We start from the raw sequence: 20,848 nt of genomic DNA, 5'->3' as shown, positions 1-20,848 counted from the left end.
CATGATCATCTCTGACATCCAAGAACACGTCCCTACAGCAGCAGTGCACATCAAATATACATGTGACAAGCAACAGCCCTGACCAACCACAAAGCTCCATGGAGGCCTGCATTATATCTGAGAAGTGGATAGTTTTCCTGTGTACCAATATATTATTTAAAACCAGCAGGGAGAGGATAAACAAATTCAGCGGCTTTAGCGGGAACTGCATATTTCAGTGCAGTTTTCACCATTTGTTTGGATTTCACTGCCTGATGTGCTTGGCGGGAAGAAATGGGTCGCAAAAGGGGGAGAGAAAGTCGAAGGGGGTTGAACAGTGAGAGGCCCCATCGGTCTCTGTGTAGTATATGAAAATATATTATGGCATAATATGTTCAGTATGCAAGCTGAAGGAAACCATATGAAAAGATCCCAGACAAAGGGGCTTCTGTGTTCCAAGTCCCCCCCCCCCCCCTCTCCTCTTGTCTGCTTCGGCCGATCAAGAGACAGGACAGAGAGGGGAGAGAGAGAGGCGAGAGGAGGGTAGAGGTAGGAGGAAGGGGAGTGTGCTTGGAGAGTGTGTTAGGAACAGAAAAGGGGCAGAACAGGCAGTTGCTGCTTTGCACATCCAGGACTCCAGGTGAGCTGCAGCAAAACTTATTATTACAGAGATAAATACGAGTTGTTTATGCATGTGTTGTTATCTGCAAAAGGAGACGCTACTATCTCTGTTTGCATGTTGAAAGAGCTGTGGGAAACTTTCAAAGGCTTTGTCTGAGTAGATGACAAACATCTGTGGAGGCTGTTTTCCCCCTCGGCGCTAAGCACATCGGAGAAAAAGGGGGTTGGCTCTGGTCATTGATATGTGAGCCCATTGTCCCGGCTGCGCGCACACTTGTAACTTTAGAGGATATATCCAATTAAACGGGCTGGCGTGAATGAGTGTATTAACTTACTTAACTTTTATAAGTAATTGCTTCCTGTTAACACAACAGGTGAAGGTTGTTAAAGTCTTTACAGGGGGCAGCTTTGGGCTTTCCCTGAAACACATGTTGTCATGCAGGCGTGTGGTGGCCTTTGGCTTCGCTGATGTTAAAAGTTATGTGAACTTGAGAAGACACCATTGTGAGGCTGTATTGGCATGAATCAAGTCACCGAGAAGAGATGTAGTATATGAGTAAAAGTACAGTTACTTCAAAATGGTACTTGAGTAAAAGTAATTGTGCTCAAATTTTCACCTAGTCAATTGCCACTGCTACTGTCATCACTGCTTACTATGTGCTGAGGCATCTAGAACAAGGGTGTCTGAACTTTACTCATTCGGGGCTGTATACTGAGGTGGAGTGGACAATATGATCAAATATTCAACTGGGTACATTAAAGAGAGGTTTAAACTGTTCCCCACACCTTTATTTGGCTTGGAACCTTAATGCCACCTCTGGCTCACAATAAAATGTTAGTTTTTGAGTTTTTAATTGCGTGGAATTATTAAACATTCATAAAAATGACCCATCTCTGGCAATGTGTGCCCATACTGACATCTTTTTTATAGTCTGTTTATTTAAATGTTATTGTTTATACTTTTTCCTCCAATATTTTGTAGTCATTGTATATAAGACACCTCTATTTACTATTTAATTGTTTGCACATTTCTTGTCTATTTTGCACACCCTGAGTGTTTTCTCTTGGGAGCTGAATGTAACAAGTGAATTTCTCCATCGTGAGATCAATAAAGGCTTATTTTATCTTAATTGGTCTGAGGTTGGTCTGTTTGTTGGTCTGAGGGCCACACTTTGCACTCTTGTTTTATAACAACAGCAATGAGTTATGCTCCTGCTGATTCTACTTCCACAATTTTCTACTAATATTACGACTACTGCTTCTTCTACGTCTACGTGCTTTATTGACACTCTTGCAGCCAGTGTACATATTGACAAAGCGTCTGGTTTTTCTAGCTTTGATGTCTTAATTGTTTTTGTATTACGTTGATTTCAAAGCTCATTTTTTTGGCACCACATCATATGCACCTACTTTAACTATTTATCTTTGCCTCCTTGCCACCTGTGCTGCTGATGGCAAGTCGCACGGGGAGCTGAAACATCTCATCACAATGTTTTCTTGGCACGCTTTATGATTTTTCTCGCCGCGGACTTTCTTGAGCACACTTTTTGTGGACTCAGGTGCACGGCTCACAGTGCGGTGCAGTTGTCAGTCATCAGTTATAACGCAGGCACAGGCACGTCCAAAGGGACCGTGGCCCCCCACTGCAGCACAAACGGCAATTTCGATGCACTACCTGAAATTATTTCCGCTCTTGAATGCATCTTTGTGGGTCTTGAGTGACAGAAAGCAAAGTGCTCTGCGAAAGCCTTTAGCGGCTCAATGGTTTTTGCATTCCTCACTGTATAGTTTTCACACAGTCTGCCTGAAGGGGATTCAATCAGGCCTATACAGTCAATGTCATGGCCAGGTGCCGCCTTTAAACCGCAGTAACTGATATACTTATAAGACTATAGGTGGGAAGTAACTGGATATTACTATAAAGAACAGCAGTATTCACAGCCTTTATTTAGATTTTTTTTTAAAGCCCTGAATGATTGTTATCATAAGGATAGGTTTCAAGTAGAAGCAGTTTTATCATTGCAGAGAAAGTACAAAATAGTGTAATATTGCTTCAAACACTTTAAAGAAGAGCTAAGTAACTTGTTTACCTTAACAAATCCTTTCCGTAAGTCCCTCTGGGGGTAATACAAGTGTTAATGGCATGATTGTGGTGGTCTTTCATCTCCCCATGGTGTCTCTGGCCAGAAAACCACCCATGCAGCTTCCCTATCTCCGGGTTGGAGGCGCAATACACACTAATAGAATCTTGAAGAAAAAGGTAACAGGTTAACAGGCAAAGCTAACTTTGGGCTAGTGCCACTGTAGCAGTGTTTACAACCAAGTTTGAGTGAAAAAAATATCTCCATTGTGAGTTGTGGCACAATGTACAATATCCCTCTCTCCCTTTGTCTTTTCTGTCAGAATAGCATTTACTCTCACAGACAATTAATGAATAAAAAAAAACGCAACATGCTACGACACCTGCAGTGGTGCTTATGGCCTCTAGGGGCACGAGTTACTTAGTTCTGCTTTAATGCATACCTGTTAAAAGCAACCTGTTGTTGGCAGAGCTAGTGGTCACATCAGTGGTAGTTGTTGGTTAAGCCTTATTATTGTTTGCACAATGATCTTTCTTAAGTTATTTGGCTTTATTCATTGTTTTAATTTGCATCAACTAAACTCAGATTATTCAGTATTTAGTTGAGTCTCAAATGTAAACCTTTTACTGAAAAACATCATTAAAACTAACTCTCCCCTGAAATCAATATCGAAATAATACTACATTTCATCTTGAAATAGTTCCCAAGTACCCCCTGGTTTGGAAACACTGTCCGTGTTCCAATTTGATTGAACTCCAAAGCAAACTTATCCTCAAGCTGACGTCCTTTCCACACGTTGGCCGATAATGCAGATGTGTTATTAATGTCGCGGCCTAACTGCTGTGGGGGACAAGTGAAAAATTACCACGAGCTCGCTGCCAAAACCGTCGCCTTTTGTGTGTCATCGCCGGCTGAAAATGCAAAGATATATTAGCCGTGTCTGCCTAAGAACGGTGTTGATGATGCACAGGAACCGTGTGATTACACAGTGGAGTGGCCCAGGGGCTGCTGCTCTGTAAATGATACGGTTGAGCTGCAATCAGAGGGGTCAGGGAGGGGGGGCACGGGACAGGTGGGCACCATTCGCACCTTCTGAACTGTACAGCAATGGAGGGAGGGGGGGGGTGATGTCATGTCCCAGGTATGGTCAGCAGAAGAGAGTGGATTTTTTTTTTTTTGTAATCGAAGAAGGATTAAGAAGACAGGAAGACTTTGGAATTTTAAGAAGCTATGCCAGTCGAGCAGGGTCCCCATGGTGTACACGCAAGGTATTAAGCTGTCATCTGTACTGGGTTACTTAAGTGCTAACAGGTTTTGCCTTTCGCCCAATAAAGGCCTTGTTAGTGGTAATAGCGGCGTATTCTCAAAGTTTCAACCATGCAAGATCTATCACACAAGACACACAAATTGAATATTATAAATACTTTACAACTACTACTAATAACAACCTTTTTTTCAAAACAAGATGCTCAACCTCTTAACCTCCACTTGAACTCAGCCCATTTTCTTCTAAACGTTTATGGAAAGAAGTGTCAAAATAGCGATGAAAACTTAAAGAGGCTAGATGCAAGTTGGCAATTTTATGCTCACTACTGCCACCTCAGGTCATACGTGTAACTGCACCTTCTATATTAAGCTCGTGCATGACGGCACTTCGGACCCAAAGTGACACCTTTTTGAGTGACAGGGCAGGATTTTAGAGGCAGTTGTGGTGTATAGGTCTGGGCTCATTCCTCTTTCTACACATTAGGACATGGCTGGAACATGTAGGGGGTACATAATTTTAGCATTTTTAAACTCCGTATTGTCCCTTTAACAAAAAAAAGTGACAAAAACATGCCGGAAAAGCAACAGTAGCATAACGAAACCATGACAAAAAAGCAACAAAAAAGAGCGACAAAAACGTGTCAGAAAAGCAACAATAACACAACAAAAGAGTGATCAAAAAGCAACATAAACAGACAAAAATCCTTAAAAAATGTGGGTAAAAACATGACAAAAAAGTTCCAGCCAGTTTTCTTTCAAATGAGGCGTTACACTGTAAGCTCCAGTTGAGAAGGTTTTAGATTTAGGTAAAGTTGAACTGGAGAAAAGGCCCTCAGTTAAGGCGGGGGTTAAGAGGTTAACCATGAAATAAATAAACAATAAACAACAACCAAATAAACAATTAAAAAATGTAAGCCAACAAGCTCACTCATTTAGGGACCTTCCTTTATTCAGAAAATGTTCTTATTCTTTTCACAGACAAGAAATGTGTTGCTTTACGCCTCTGGAAGCCATTTGTCAGCGCGTGGGGAGTTCAGCCTTGTGCCCATGTCTGTCTCGCAAATCCTACATCTGCGTTGCGCCTCGCACTTAATAAATGTTTCATCAAAGCCAAAATACAAACCATATTTTTTTCACACCAAATCCACACACACTCGCACCCTGCGCTCTCTGCTCCCATTGATTAGAGTCAACAGCATATGTTGAGAGACGCAGCAGTGGCAAGAGAAACATCCCGAAGCCTCTGTTTTTAGACTGCGCTCAAAAGACAGTGTCAGTCTCCGAAATGAGAACCAGATTGGAGTCACCGCGGATCACACATCTGCACGAATCAAAGAGCTGTTGTTACTGGGTAAACAAAGCGATGCCTTCATCCACTCTCACTTGACACAGCCACACCAACGAGCCAAACAGAGAGATTTTTCACCCCCCCCCCCTTTTATTTCAAAGAGTAGGTGGGGCCTATGTTTTGTTTGGGTCGATTGAGATAGACAGACGGGCCTGACTCAGCTGTCTATGGTTGGTGGCAGTAGAGGATGCCGCACACCTTGGAAAACCTCAGGAATTTGCAAAAAGGCATTCATAAATAATGATTATCTTCCTGTTCCCACTCAGAAACGGTACATGACTCACAAATGTAAGCAGTTTGTATGAATTCAATATGAAAGAACAAGACAATGTATTTCTCATAAGTACTAGACAGGTATACATGTGTGCAGAAAGTCTAAATAGCAAAATAGGTTATCAAACTGACTCAAAACTGACCTCAAACTGGTTTTCAGCTGGTTGTCTCATACTGCAAACACAAAATGTGTCCTCTGGCAAAGGCCCACAGCTGCTGAGATTAGCTCCCTGCCACATGACCACCAAGAGTAATTATTGGGAGATTAATTCTTGTACGTCTTAAGGTGATATAAGGTCAGAAATACAGTTAGCAGTTTCATTACATTAACAAAGCACTCATCTTTCATTACACCTAATCACGCCATTTTTTTACCGTTAACTTTAAGTAAGTGCTTTTCACTGCCAGACTTCTCTTGTCACATATCGTTGAAATGTCATTTTATCACTTGTATATTGAAAAAGTAATACTATAAAATGTGCTTGAGTTTCCAAAATCAATCCATGCATTTGCAGAATCACTTTGAGTCTGGCACATAGTATTGAAGACCACATTAAGTTGTATAAAAGCGTCTGCACTTCTCTTTCTTCACCTTTTCATCGTCAGCGTTGGTCCGAGCACAAATGTCTGATTTCTATCTTTAAACAACCAAGAAAGGGCCCATTATTTCCCTGAAAGTGGATATAAGTCCAGACGTATGCTTCTTTGGATGTTCACCAACACACACTGAAAATAATTTAGGCCATACAAGCCGGAGTGTTTTAAAGGGCTTCTCAGGCACATAATTTTCACCGACAGCAGCCAAATGCAATTTGCTGAAAAAGCACTTAGACAAGGGTTAGCTCTGTTGCACTTCCATCGTGGACAACACTTAGAATCGTATATAAATTGGGAATTAATGTGAGTAACGCAAAAGGTGGGATTTGTGGGTGCGATTGCAGTTACAAGACACAAGTAATAGGATGCTTCTGTCAAAGTCCTTTGCAGCAGTAAACTTTCAATCCAGTATGTGTGTGACTAGTGCATAGTGCAGACTGTAGAGTGCTTTTAATGTAATTTTTGCCCCCCTGATTTTGCTAATGTGTCCTTGGGGAGACATTTTCTGCTCCTTGCCTCCAGTGCATTATGGCATTGTCGAAAGAATGCGTGAGTGGAAATGGTTTCTTGGTAAAAAAGCATTTGGACTGAAGAGGTGATAATGCTATTTCAATATGTTTCTATGTTACGCTTATTGATATGGAGTCCTTCTGTGGGCCAAAAGCTCCTGCAACCTAACAATTGTACAGACTAAGCCAAGAGTTTGACGATCTTTATTTTTGTTTTTCGCAGGGAGCTTGGACCACAGCAGACGACCCTCCCTGACCCTTTGTGCCTTAGATTGGTCAACAAATCTTGAAGAAAGTCCTGCACGACCAAAACAAAGTGGAAATCCTTCAAGTGCTGGATCTATTTTGCAGCTAATCAAGATTGCTGCCAAAACACATATCCCCACCCCCGATAGACTTTTAATAATCTACAAAGAAGGACTTCAAGATAACGCAAAGCAAAACACAGTCCACACAATTGGCCGACCTTTGCGAGCTACATCATTATTCCTCACATGCGCCAAGCAGCAGGAAGCCACCATTCACACAGTTCCTCTTCCCATCACTTAGACTTATGATCTCCCTGATAAAGAGGCGAGTCTTACGCCTTAAAGAAAAATAAGACTGGGATTGGAGGATTACCCGCATGATACAGAGACAGAAATAGAAACGAGGGGAGGAGAAGGAGGAAAAAAAAAGGTAGAAAATTGTGCAAGTTAAATTGGCAGCTCACAGTAACTCGGCCGGGGAGAGTTTTTGGAGCTTGTCCTGCGTGGGAGGTCCGAATGAAAAGTGAACTTCTCTGTGCAAATTTCAAATGACTGTAAGGATTATTGTTGACGACAGGAGCACTAACGTGGGACTCTGAGGGAGGGAAAACAAACTCAACTACAGGGATAAACTGGAAGCCAAAGACTCAAGATTATCAAGGGACTTTTGTCATTTTATATGGACTAAGTCATGGCAAAAGACATCAACGTAAACCGGAAAAGCTGAGCTGTTTTTACCCTTTGCCACCCGAAGGAACACTCACAAGATCTGATTGGAGAGGCAGAAGAAGGTTAAATCCAAGCAGACTCAATACGACCAACGGACTGCTTATTCGATAAACTTTGGGGATGGAGTTGGAGAAGTGCCACACGGCTTTGGAGCGAGGTGTGAGCTGTCCCGGGCGTCTGCGAGAGCCTCTTCAGCCCATACGGGATGTACCGGACACAGACGGCACAGATGCATCATGGAACCAGACATCTGAATTCAACAAAGACCAGATGAGCCGGAAAACAAGTGAGTGTTTGTTTACGTGGAGTTTTCTGTTGCTTAGTACGTAATGGCTTGTGCTGGTTTGCTCGTATAAATTGCCCATGTTGTGTGTTGCATTTAGACTACAGTCCAATTCATCTTTTATTGTTCAATTCTAATGACTTTTGGAGTGGGTCGTTCAATGATTCTCAAACTTTGTTTTCTGTAGAGCCACTGACTTCCCTATCCAAATACAACCAACCCTAGATCAATTTCAAATCAGGACTAAACCGGGTTTAAATATGGTCTAAAATACATTTGCTTTAATGACTGATGGTTGATTAATGACCTTGAGTATCACCTCAAAAAGACCAAATACTACGGTCTACAACTTGCGACTGTTTGGGAACGTCAGTGTTGTGTATGAAGTCATGTAACATCATGGGAGTTGTAAAGGACACCGATTGACATTAGAAATTCTTCTCCATTTGCTTTATTTTCTTAGTTACATAGTCAGGGAGTCATCATATGTGGCCCCTAATGTCCCAGGACCTATAAAGTGCTAGCCCTGGTTGCTCTTCCTGATGTCCACCTAAGCACATGGGACAGGGAAAGCCATGGATTTAGCCTCTGACGCTCGCAACATCTGTTTCCATGCCGTAAAGGTACAAGGCTCTCCAACAACTATGGAAATGCAATCATGCATCATCGCTAAAGGGCAGCCACAGCCGCTGACAATCACCGGAGAAACTTGTGGGAAAAGCTCAATGGAAACTTATTCGCTTGACTTTTACATCTGTCAACTCCCACGTAAGTCCAGGGAAAAGGCGAGGGTCTGTTAAAATAGAAAACATTATAAAGACATAACATAGGGGACTTGCAGAACAGAGGAGGTAAGTGTGCAAGTAGACCCCAGCTAAGGTCCCACGGTTACCATTCTCATTACCATTGCCAGGCATCGCAAGCTAATTAGTATCTTCAAACTCAACGTGAAGACCTGTTGAAAGATTCTGAAAGTAACAATGGAGGTCATGTTTTGTTTTCTTCTCCTGGGCTCTTTCAGTTTGCCCTATGGGAGTCACAGACAGAGGGTCAGTCTCCAAACCTGTGCTAATCCCCCTTTTTCCATGCGGCTTCACACTGCACCCACGGGGGCTGCTGCTGTCACCCGCTCGCCCCAGAGAAAGATAACATCCGACAGGGTAATCTGACCTTTCATACACAAATACAAACGCTGTACTCCTGCTCAAATCCCCCCCAGCCTTTGTGTGTGATTTAGGGGTTGATTTTGGCCTCATGGGGGGAGGAGGGGCTGTACTGAGGTGGAGAGGGCAGTGGTAAATATTCAGCACATGACATAGGACTGACAGAAACCGGAAAGTGCTGATATACTTTAATGATACTGTGATTATAAGGGATACATGTGTTCTCATATTTAGCCCTTGTTTGTGCATCAGACTCAAGGTTTACCCAGTTTGAGTCAATCAGGCCAGTTTGTTGGCTTTACTATATAATATTTTACTCAATTGAAGGAGTTATGTACATTCTCTATCAGTTGTGGCCTTAGTTCGCTCTCTATTCAGGGTTAGTAAAGTTGATAAAGCATGTTTTACAAAGTCATCAAAGAGTGTAACTGCTTTAATCAACAATCAAATGGATTTATCTGAAAGTAATTTGTACCATATTTCCTTTGTTCTGGTCTATAATAGATCATATCTATATTAGATGTTGTTTTCCCTGTACAGTGTCTGTTGCCATAGTAACACTGTGCACAATCACTGCACATTTGACATTTGAGCATGTGCAGATTCAATTTTGATGCAATTTGGATGACTTATATTGGGGAGTGACAAAAGATTCTTATTTCTATCAGTTTCTTTCATCCTTTTCCCTCTACACAGTTCTACTATCCATTATGATAGTATGACATGCAGCGGAAAAGTGACCATTTAAATAGAATGCCTTTACTAAATCTTTTCTTATTCTTAAACTGTAGAACCTTTTACATAATACAGATCTCTAGACACTGGGTACTGTATCTCTTGCTCGAGGCGCACCATAAAAAACTTATATCATGAGATATTCATCAACACAAATATGGCAGAAATATAGCTAAAGTTGACATATCAGTATATTATAGTATATTCTGCAGTCTCTCACACTGTTCAGTTGGGCTGGAAAGGAAATTCCTAACTTGCCCTTGTGAGTTCGAGCTTTAGCATAAGAGGGTTCAAAGACACCAGAGTGGTGCGAAACACAACTCACTCAAAGTGCAAGGGCAAAGGTCAGCAGGGGCCGTAACCCTTTCGCCTGTCTCTACGTCAATCGACACACAGATGGACTACATGAGTGTCCGCCGCTTCTCTTTCCCACATCAAAGCCTCCTGCACTTGTGGCCATTAGTGCAGATCAGTAGATCGACTCTGGTCATTGATTATACACCTCTCCACAAGTGTCATAACAAAGCATGGAGTGAGTGCAACTGCCTAAATGTCAATACTGTTTTTACTCCCCAGGCTTGTGGCTTAGAGACATGCGAGGGGTAACATGTGTCTGTGTTGGAGCCTATTTGAGTGGAGTTCAGAACTTGGACATGATTTCTGCTAATTATTTTGTTTAGTAATTGTTTTGTGGATGGACTTCCTGATGCTTCTTGATGCGTCCTAAAATTTGCCATCTCTTATGATCTGACATTCTGACCAGGCATAGCTGTAGGGCCCCCCAGCAATTCCAGGCGCCTCCCCCAGAATATTCCTCATCTCAACATCCAGGTAAAGAGATACTTTCAACAAAAATCACACATGTCATTTGGACAATATTTATTTTAGCTCTTTATTTGAAGTTAAATTACCCTCGAAGCATTTCAACAGTAAATCAACTGGTGTTTGTGACTGGAATCCTATCTCATAGCAAAACACACTTTCTCATGCCAAAGTGATGATCCGAATAAGCCTAGTGACGTGATCATGACTTTACAAACACACAGGAGCACCGCCCCATGACATCACCTTGTGGAACTGAGTGTTGTGCGCTGAGACACAGATTGCACAAACATGCATGAATGAAACAGAACACAACTATTTCATGAGGTCACAACAATACGACAAGCTTTGAAAAAGTCACCTCAGCAGAATTATCACCTCTACAAGTAGTTAAAATATATGCAATGACATAAAAGTAAACAATAATTTCCTATTTCACTAGTGAGTTAGTTGCATAGCCCAGTACCAAAGAGCCATAACTTTGTCGTTGTAAACCTTACAATATTGAAGTCCCTTCCACCACTAGAGGCTACAGAGCAAACCTCCCCTTTGCCCTCCTCCCTCCATCCTCTCTCTCCTCTGCTTTGGACTTTACAGCAGCGTTGCAAAAGTAACAGAAACTCGAGCTGCGCTTCTGGCTTTAGTGACGGGTGTGAGGAGAGCAGTTAAGACTCAAAACTCTGGTGGAGGTACAACAATTTAAGTGAAGGAGCTCTCATTCTGACAAGCACAAGGTAAGAGATTACTGGCAGGATTAACTAAGCAACACACGACTGAGTACTTTACTTTTTTTATTAAAATCAACTGGCTTTTTTTTTTTTATCACTACTTCTGTAGATACCGAACAACTTTTTATGAAGTGTCTTTGAAAGCAGACTAATTAGGTCCTTGTGGGATACTATAAATGTAAACGACATTTCAGGCTCCTATTAAACCTTACTTTTTTTAGCATCTTCTGACAGAATCATCAAAGTGCCTATTTCATAAGCCAGTTTTCACAAAGTTGCTTACTGCCTACATGCAGATCCGAGTCACTGATGGGCTTTGCACCTGTGTGTAACATAATAGCCACTTTGGCTTGGGCTGGAGCGGCTGTTTACAGTTGGGACATTTCATTTCATGGTTCGGTGCTCTGCTATATATGCTCAGGTAACTTGGATCATAAAAGAGCTGACCACTGTCCAAAGATGGGCCCACCACCCACAGTGAACACAAGTACAAGAAAATACTATCCTACGAGCATTTTAAGTGAGAAGGGAGCTGGTTTATACCCTATGTTGTGAGAATTAGCTCTTAATAACTCTTACTTCCAGTCCCAAGCCTCAATAAATATAGGTAGCAGCATCTATTTATAAATAACGTATGCCATATCCATATGCAAATCACTGCCTAAATGGTGGAAAATATAACTACCCCTTGCAAAATCCTGTTTGTAATGTATTTTGTCCAAATCTTAATATGTAATGTTCACCTCCTAAGGGGAATTGTTGTAATTCATGCAAAAGTCACAGCATAATGGGAGGCAAATGATCAACGGCTGTAAGAGGAAGGGGAAAATAACAATTAAGAGAAAAAGAAGGTCGGATTGGTTGAATTATGGTGATGCTAATGTGTTTTGACAAAATGGCTTTGGACATTTTCTTTATTCAAAATTTAGCGAGCCCAAATATAGAACAGCCCCCTTTGGTGAAACAGAAACGGCGATTTGCCTTTGAACTTGGGTGGGTGTATTGGAGTGTGTCCTACAAAAGATAATCAAATTACTCCAAGGGCATTCTCGTACGTAGTCTGTAAAAATCAATGACAGATGCACTTTATTTCATCTCGCCAGAGCATGAACAAGCTCTATTTTATAGCTGAAGTCAGGGAGAGAGGGGGAGCAAGGCAGGAACAAACCCAGTTGTATCGCAGTTCGGATGAGAAGTTTTATTGCAAGTGACATATGATTACATCAAGTAACGCAGTTCTCCTGAATCACCTTTTTATTAAATCGAAAAAGCGCCGACTGGATGAAAAATATCCCTGTGGCTTGCTAAAAGTTTTGCAGAGTAATATGAAATAGATAAATTGTCAGGCCGACGTGTCAGAACAGGGAGTTAACATCATCCAAATGCCAGTTTTAGACTTAAATCACGTCATAAAGCTGCAATAAAGTCTGGCTAAACTTTGAACAACTTTTTTATACGGGGAATAATGGTCCCGGCTATATAAGGTTTTTGCGCAGTGGAAAAGCTGTCGTTTCCAGGCAGAGGTTTTTAGAGCCGCACATATTGAAGTGGAGAGGGAAAACCAAAAGCATGTTGGACGCTGATGCAGGGAGTTTTCTCAGCACTGGAGGAATGCTCAGGGAGGGACCGCTGCAGATGGCAGGGGAAATAGCTGTGCTCCTGGAATGAGGCTCTAGAGCTCCGAAAACAAACCGTCAGAGTCAACTCACACATACACACACACACACACACACACACACACACACACACACATACACACATTCGATCGCATAATCTTACAGCAATCTACGAAAGTGCAGATTCAGTGGACTCTTATGGTGTTTATTTGGAAGTGTCCCCCCACCTACAGCAGTGTACAGCAATGAAAAGCTTAAGTTGGATTTTAAAGGCTGTGGACAGACATTCTTCAAAACTGTACAAAATTGCAGAAGATAAAGTTGCTCACAATGGTCTGATCATTCAGGATATTTGATGATGCACGAAAACCCCCAAATCTCTAAAGACTTTTAATTTGTCATTGTATCAAGAGACGTTATTGTTGTTGGTCCACATCTTCAAACAGTTGGTCTCTTGCCAACCACACATTTTCCTGACAAATTTTCATTAAAAAAACAGCATTTTAAAAGAAACTCATGGCCCAGTACTGTTCTTGCTCTGGGCTGCTCGTTTTTCTCCTAGCAAAGTTGTGTTTTTCCCTTATTATTCTCAAAGGGATTAACAGTAAAGCAAAGACAAATCAAAAGCATATGGTATTGACACAATTATGTGGCTTTCAAAGAGAATACTTCATCCCAGACTTGTTAAAAAGCATCCATGTCGCCTTATTTGTACATAAAAGCGATGTGGTAACTAATGAGAAGTTCGGGGAGTTGTCTGTGGTTAAAACTTCATGTATCGCCTTGTCAAGTGTCTCTATTGGCAATAAAGAAAACTTTTTTTTTTCCAACTCAACTGACTCCATAATTCTTTCTGTGTTTGTGTGTGTGCTTCCAGACTTGAGCCGCAGCACCAGTTTGTCAGAGAAGGAGCTGAAAGAGGCCCGCGTGAGGAGCCAGATCATCGCCACGCAGCTCACCGTCCCGACCAACTCGAGCTCGAGAGGCGTCCAGCTTTTCAACCGCCGCCGCCAGAGGGTTAACGCTTTTACTTTGGAGAGCGGTGGCGGAGGTGTGGGGTCACGGGCGGATGATGTGACACCCAAGATCTCATATAATAAGCCTACATGGGCCGAGAGAAGCAGTGAGGAGAAGGACTTGAACTTGAAGAACAGCTCCGGTATCTTTTTATCAGCGGGGATGTCAAATACTGATATCATGGAGGAGCCAGATAAGGATTTCCAGAGGGGAGACAGAGACTCGGAGGAAGGTGTTATCCAAGAGAGGCATTTTCTACCTGTCAAGGACACAGTGGAAGAGGAAGATAAAATCCACTCGGAGCTGGGGGATACAGCTAAGGCAGAAACTCCCCCTGGAAGCCATAATGCTGATCCGGTTGTGATAGGGCGCGTCGAGGGGGAAGCAGAGATGAATGAGGCCAGTGTGACTTGGTCAGTCCCCGCCGGTAAGCTTCCTAATGGCTGCCACACCAGCACAGGGCCCGAGAGCCAGTCAGCGTCCACGAGCAAGCAGATCATCAATCGAACTGCCAGGCCGTTTTTCTCACCCCCAACGGTGCGGTCTCCGGAGGCAGTTAGCCCCGTCACGGATATCCCGCCCGCGCCGTCCTACGCCGCCCCGCCACTGCCTGTTTACTCTGGTTCCTTCTCCCCTCCTCCACCCGCCCCGTCTTACCCAACACCGCCTTTGCCAGCGTTTACGAATCAACCTCCGCATATGTACTACTCCAGCCCACCGCCAATGTCTCCCACGTCACCGCCGCCGCATTTTCAACAATATGCTCCCTCGCATCATTACGGGCCCCCAACTGCACCGAAACCGTCAACTTTCGTCCCTCAGTCAATGTCAGAGAGGAGAACGCCGATCCAAATCAAGTCGGGAATCCTAGAGGAGGGCGCGGCGAGGCGGGCAAACCGAAAAGCAATGTTCACTTTCAAGGAGAAGCCGATTGTAGCGCCAAATCCAGACCTGCTTTCTATGGTGAAAGGAGTTGATGCAAGAAAGAAGCAAAGCCAGTCCGTCCCCGAGCCAACGGCAGAGGAAGAGTTGATGGCTTTAGGAGCTGAGGCGTCCAACTTTCTCGCCAAAGAGGAGGTGAAAGCAGAGGAAGCCAAAGCACCAGAATGGGCATCGACTTTAAAGACGTCAAGGGCAAGACCAAGGGCCGAGCACAGACCAGAGCAAACACTCACTAATGTTTCGGGGAAGGGGGCAGAGCTGTTTGCCAAGCGCCAGTCCAGGATGGAGAAATATGTTGTGGAGGATCAGAAACCGGGGCTCAGGCGATCCCCTTCACCCACAATGTCCCTGCCGCCATCTTGGATCTACCCGTCCAACATGCCAGGGAGGGTCAAGGCCATTGCCAAAAACTCAGACATGTCCGCTCAGCTTTCCCAAAACTTAATAGCCCAACAAGCTGCCAAGCAAAAGCCCAAGCCAAAGGTGCCAATACCACAGCAAGCCCCTCAGCCTCCTCCTCCACCTGCTCCTGCAGAGAACGGATGCTCCAAAATAGAAATGGATTTGTCGAGACACCGGCCATACCAGCTCGACTCTTCTCTCTTTATCCTTAAACCAGTGCACCCGGATCCTCTTAGCACTCTTCCTAGAGGGGCACCCCAATCTAGAAACATAACACGCTCTCAGTCTCTGCCTAGACAGACTACTTTAGCAAACAATCCATTGTCTCAATACAGAAGTCAGTGCATGTCTCCCCCACTGGCAATGAGCCCCACAGTGGGGTGCCCAGCCATCCAGCATAGGATCAGCTCTCCGGCTTTCTCCCCAGAGCGGGTGGCGTCTCCTCGGTCAGGCATCCAAGCACCGAGACCCACTTTCTCAGCCAAGAAAGCAGGTCTCGAAGGACAGGTGTGGAGACCATCTTTTTACAGATTTTAAAATGAATTTCACTGTGACTTTTCAGACGCTACACTTCCTCAAGTTCAACACTAACTCTTTTGAACTCTTTCGTGCAACTTTTCTGAAACTTTGCCTCATGTGCCTCAACTTTTCCACAGCTTTTCTTTGTGATTTATGAGGGGATATGTGCGAATAATATACAGTATGTTGTTCCTATATTTTACAGAAATAAGGGAAGTGGAATTTTTTCCGGACCCTAATAACACAGTTACAAAGGGATGAAATTTGCTTACGCCATCAGACTTGAGAAACTGCTGCTAAATATATCATTATAACAAGTCTATTTTTTAGAATTATAGATATTGCACAGGCTTTGAAAGTAGACTGCTTGGGAGTTGCACAAAAGCATGAGCTCAGTAAAACAATGTGCCTTAATGTTCATATACGTGTGTTGCTCTACTCTGCATGCAAAATTAAGTATGTTTTAAAATTATGATGAGAGACAACCTCGCACTTTTTCCACTTTGTCTTTGCAATTCTGTGGGCATCAGGGAGAGCCTGCTCCACAAAGCACTTTAACAGATGGTCTGGCATCTGCTTTATGATCTGAGATTTGCAGTTCAGCGCTGCACACTGGCATGAAAAGTTTGTAGCAAGAGAGAGCTCCAACTTAACGACTTTGTGTTTCCTACTGAAAATCTGTAACATTTATCGGACAATCAATATGCACAAGCTATTCTGCCTCGTGGGAATACCACTGTAACAACTTGATATTTCTATTCGGAAAACATCGTTTCAGATCGTTTCAATTTCTCCTCTGTTTCTTCCAGTCTTTCAATTTCTGATTAAAGCTTCTGCTAACTCTTTCAGTTGCCTCCTTTCCTTTTTTACTGACTCTTTTTAAATGACTACCCTTATTGTTCTTCACTTCACTATTTTTTTTTCTATCAAGCTTGACTTGTTTTTACAGCTCTTGCATATGAACACAGACACACATGTTATCAAATAATTTAATGAACACATGCTGTGACATTTAAAGGTAATAAAACATACCCCGGTCTGCCATGGCACAGCTGATTTTGCACTTATTAATATTTACTGGAGTACTTTTGTTAAGACCAGGGCTAAGTCTGGCTAGCAGGCAGTGAAGGGATGTTTACCACATGAGCTGAGGTCTGTTGTTATATTAGTCTGTTGTCAATTAGCATGTGTATGAGGTGGACAGCAGCCAGAGCCTGGGCCGTGTAACATTATAGGCTTGTAAAGGCTAATCACCTCAGGACAGATAGATAACAGCAACAGGAGCCAGACACAGGGCCAGTGTGTGCTGCACCAGGGAAGAAACTCACACTATGTCCAAGCTCACACTAGGCTTATGAGTGTAGTTTTACTGGCTATAAATTCCCCCAGCATTATGTTTAATGTCAGTTAAGTTCAACAAAGTAAGATCTTTATGTAACATTGCACATATAATATGATTTAATAAAACCACAGGGACTTAATAATAGGAAAGGCTTTTGCACCCTATCGGATATGGAAGAGTTATTGTCAATGTCAATGTCAACTTTATTTGTATAGCACGTTTACAACAACACTAGGTGCCCAAAGTGCTTCACATACAGGTACACAATCTAAAATTACAGTACAAAACAGCAAGAGAAGCACACACAATAGAGTTATAATACAGCTCAACTTGAATTGAACGCCAACGCAAACAGATGTGTTTTAAGGGCAGTCTTAAAGGTTTCTATGGTTGGAGCAGCTCTTTGTAGTAACTAAAGAATGGAAGCATAAACACATACATTAATAAATGGACAGCCTGATTTACCTTATTTTTTTGCAAACTCAAATGCAGCTCAATAGTTTTGTTTGTTTGAGACATGTCTAAACCCTGTTCTGTGCTCCCATAGACACCCAAAGAGTCTTCTCTGAGTGGCACTCCTCAAGAGACTGGGACACCCAGCCTGATGCGACGCTTCAGCAGCCCTGCGGATCCCTCCTTAATGACCTGGAGTCCAGCCAGGCCTCCGGTCATCTCTCCTGGGTCCACCCCCAAAGGCAGCAGATGTCAGTCTCCTCTGGGCACTTACAGCGTCCAGCACAGGCCAGTCCAAACACCTACTGGCCCTTCTCCATGGGGGTCCAGGTGTCAGTCCCCATCACTCCCAAATTCACAGGGTCCCTCCAACTTCAGACCTGCTCAAACTCCTACATCTCCTATCTCTCCCCCATGGGGGTCAAGATGCCAGTCTCCTATGACGGGCCAAAATATCCAATCCTCTACAAGCTCTGCTTTCACATCTCGACCATCACAAACATCCATAGCCACTTCCTCGCTCTCACCTCCATGGGCGACCAGGTGCAAGTCCCCACTAGGGGGCCAAAACACTCCGACTGCCCTCTCAGTGTCAAAACCAGTCCAAACCTCTCCTGTATCTCCTGCCTGGGGTTCAAGGAGCCAGTCCCCTATGGTAAACCACACTCCATCTACATCTAGGCCTTCCAACACTGCAGCTGCCTCCCCTGTCTCTCCATGGGGCTCTCGATGCCAGTCTCCGGCCCTCTCTCAGACCAGCCTGTCCTTCTCCAGACCTCTGTACAGATCTGCTGCCTCCTCTCCAGTGCCTAAAGACAATCGCTGCATGTCTCCCTCTGTCACCAATATGGACTCAAAGGCCAACCACCGCCTCCTGGCAAAGAACATCATTAATGCAGCCAAGCGCAAGAACAGTGTTTCTCCTGGTGCCCTCAGTGGCCACAGCCTGCCCATCTCACCCGTGGAAAACTCCCATCACGGCTTTGACTCACACAAACCTCCCATCAGCCCCTTCAACAGCCGGTCACTGGGGGCTCAGTCACCCACCTTCACTAGTCCCCCTCTCACGCCAACAGTCTGCTCCCCTGTGCGCCTGTACAACACACGCTCCCTCACTGACTCTGACGCCTCAGTGGAGTCTGAAGACTCTGGACTGCGCTCGCCTGGCCTGCACTATAACACTCTGCCCCGGGGCTGGGGTGGCAGCCTGAGGGTGAAGAGGACCACTGTATCTACCGACCTGTGAGGGTCCTATACATGAACTCCTGTACTCTGTAATCATCCCGATGTTAATGACAAGAACAAGCTTATTATGTAATGTTTCTGTGGCTTGTACGCTTAAAACCAAAGATTGAAATTAGAAGTTTTAGTGATCACACATTCACACCAAAGCCATTTTAACACTGACATAATCTACAGAAGTCCAATTGAAGCATACTTATAGGGCAATAGTCATACTATGTTACAAATATATAAAGGGACTGCAAATTCCTTACTGTCCCCATTCATTATTCCTTCATAATACCAACACTTTCATTTGTCACATTTTTAACAGATGCAGTAATTTATTGTAACCATCATCAAATGATATAGGTATAATGATCACAGTGCAATAATTATCAAATACAGTGTGTGCTCAATGTGTTAATGAATGTAAGCTTGACAGGCTGATGGTTTGTGAATGGTATTTGGCATTTTTCAATCAATAATGTGTTTTTAATGACTAATGAAGAGTTCTTTACAGGGACCTACCAAGACCTACTTGTAAAATGGCATTTTGATTGTTAAGTTGACAATGAACAATGAAGCTTTTTGTCGTTGGTTTGTACAGATTAGTTTGTTGTTGGAAATGTTTGTTTTCAAGTTAAAAGCATGACTTTGTTTAGAAGATCGGAAGGTACTAACCAGGGGTTTGAGAGATGCAGTAAATGTTGAAAGATGTGAATGTTGTTTTGCAGAGGGACTCAGTAGAGTGTATTTAAAATACTCTTCACTGTAGGGTCTTTTATACAGTTTGCACATTTATTCGTGTCATAACTTGGCATTTTTGAAAATACCTGCTCTTATATATTTTGATGTGTTTTAAACAGTCATGTCATGTACCAGTGCAGATCTGATGTGCAGTCACTGCAGAAAACCATACAGTGTTTCCTTGTGTGGAGAGTGACAGGCACACCTGCTGCTGTCCTGCTCCTTCACGATTAAACCTATCGCTCTCATGGATTGGTTACGACCCGGGTCACCTCTGCACAAACTGCTGAGGACAGACTGGCTCTGTTGCAAATGTACTCAAAACATCATATTGCATTTCATTTCTGTATGATTTTATCAATAAATCTATTATGGCACATCCTTAACTTGTTTGTGATGCCTCTTACATATCAGAAGAAAATCAAGGTTTTTGATTCTAAGATGGACAACTCCTGTACTCCTGTATAGCTTCCACTGATATGTTAACTGAAATCAAAACAGTGAACGCTAGTCTATAATTGAAAGGGACAAAAAACAACAACATATTATTAAACCTGATGGCTTATTCTTAAAATAAATGCTTTGAGGCAGAGATTGTTATTTACTGCTAAAAATAAGAGCACAAACTTGGCTTGTTCACAGTGTTTAGTTACAGTCACTTAACACAGTTGGAGTAAGTTTGTAACAGAAGTATCCTAGCCGGGGCTCCTCAGGGTTGTACTCTGGCCACAGAACTTTTTAAAGACAGACTGCCATCTGTAGGACTTGACATAGAACTTCTACTTTGCGTACCCTATTAAGAGTAGTTGAGTCTTTCCTGACCCATCGTGATTATATTGTGCTGGGAAGAAAAACAAAAACAATCTTTTCAACATTCAATAGCCTGTATCAAACACTGCTCAAAGCCTAAACATGACATTGACATTGCTCTCATAGCTGGGGTTCCCAAACGTTTTTGGCTGGGACCCCAAAATTGACACATTAACAACTCGGGACCCCCATTGTATAAAGTTATTGCCTCTTGCGCTACTTTAGGAAAGAAAAACTTTTTATAATCATGTTAATATGTATTTAAACTGTTTATTTTGAATAATTGATTGGATTTAACTAATTATAGGCTGGTTTACAAACAAAAAATGGACTAAGAAAGTAGCATTTTTCTTTTTGTATCATATTGAAATCTTCGCGACCCACCGAGGGGTCC

At 43.0% G+C, this 20,848-nt stretch overlaps 1 protein-coding gene across 1 annotated transcript; it reads left to right on the top strand.

Annotated features, from left to right (window-relative positions):
• Positions 1-500: 500 nt before the first annotated feature.
• On the top strand, positions 501-20,016 carry synpo (synaptopodin). Its single transcript, XM_079557358.1, has 4 exons — positions 501-619; positions 6,898-7,937; positions 13,876-15,866; positions 17,768-20,016. The coding sequence occupies exons 2-4, from the start codon at positions 7,772-7,774 to the stop codon at positions 18,917-18,919; spliced, it is 3,309 nt and encodes a 1,102-aa protein (XP_079413484.1). The 5' UTR covers positions 501-619; positions 6,898-7,771; the 3' UTR covers positions 18,920-20,016.
• The last annotated feature ends 832 nt before the right edge of the window (positions 20,017-20,848 follow it).

This window comes from Gobius niger (genome assembly GCF_951799975.1).
Source record: "Gobius niger genome assembly, chromosome: 5".
Taxonomy (NCBI): Eukaryota; Metazoa; Chordata; class Actinopteri; order Gobiiformes; family Gobiidae; genus Gobius; species Gobius niger.
This window is presented reverse-complemented; position numbering and strand designations above follow the sequence as displayed.

Coding starts and splice junctions, on each gene's coding strand:
- synpo (XM_079557358.1), top strand. CDS start 7,772: ATGGAGTTGGAGAAGTGCCACACGGCTTTGGAGCGAGGTGTGAGCTGT. Junction 7,938..13,875: donor CCAGATGAGCCGGAAAACAA/GTGAGTGTTTGT, acceptor GTGTGCTTCCAG/ACTTGAGCCGCAGCACCAGT. Junction 15,867..17,767: donor AAGCAGGTCTCGAAGGACAG/GTGTGGAGACCA, acceptor GTGCTCCCATAG/ACACCCAAAGAGTCTTCTCT.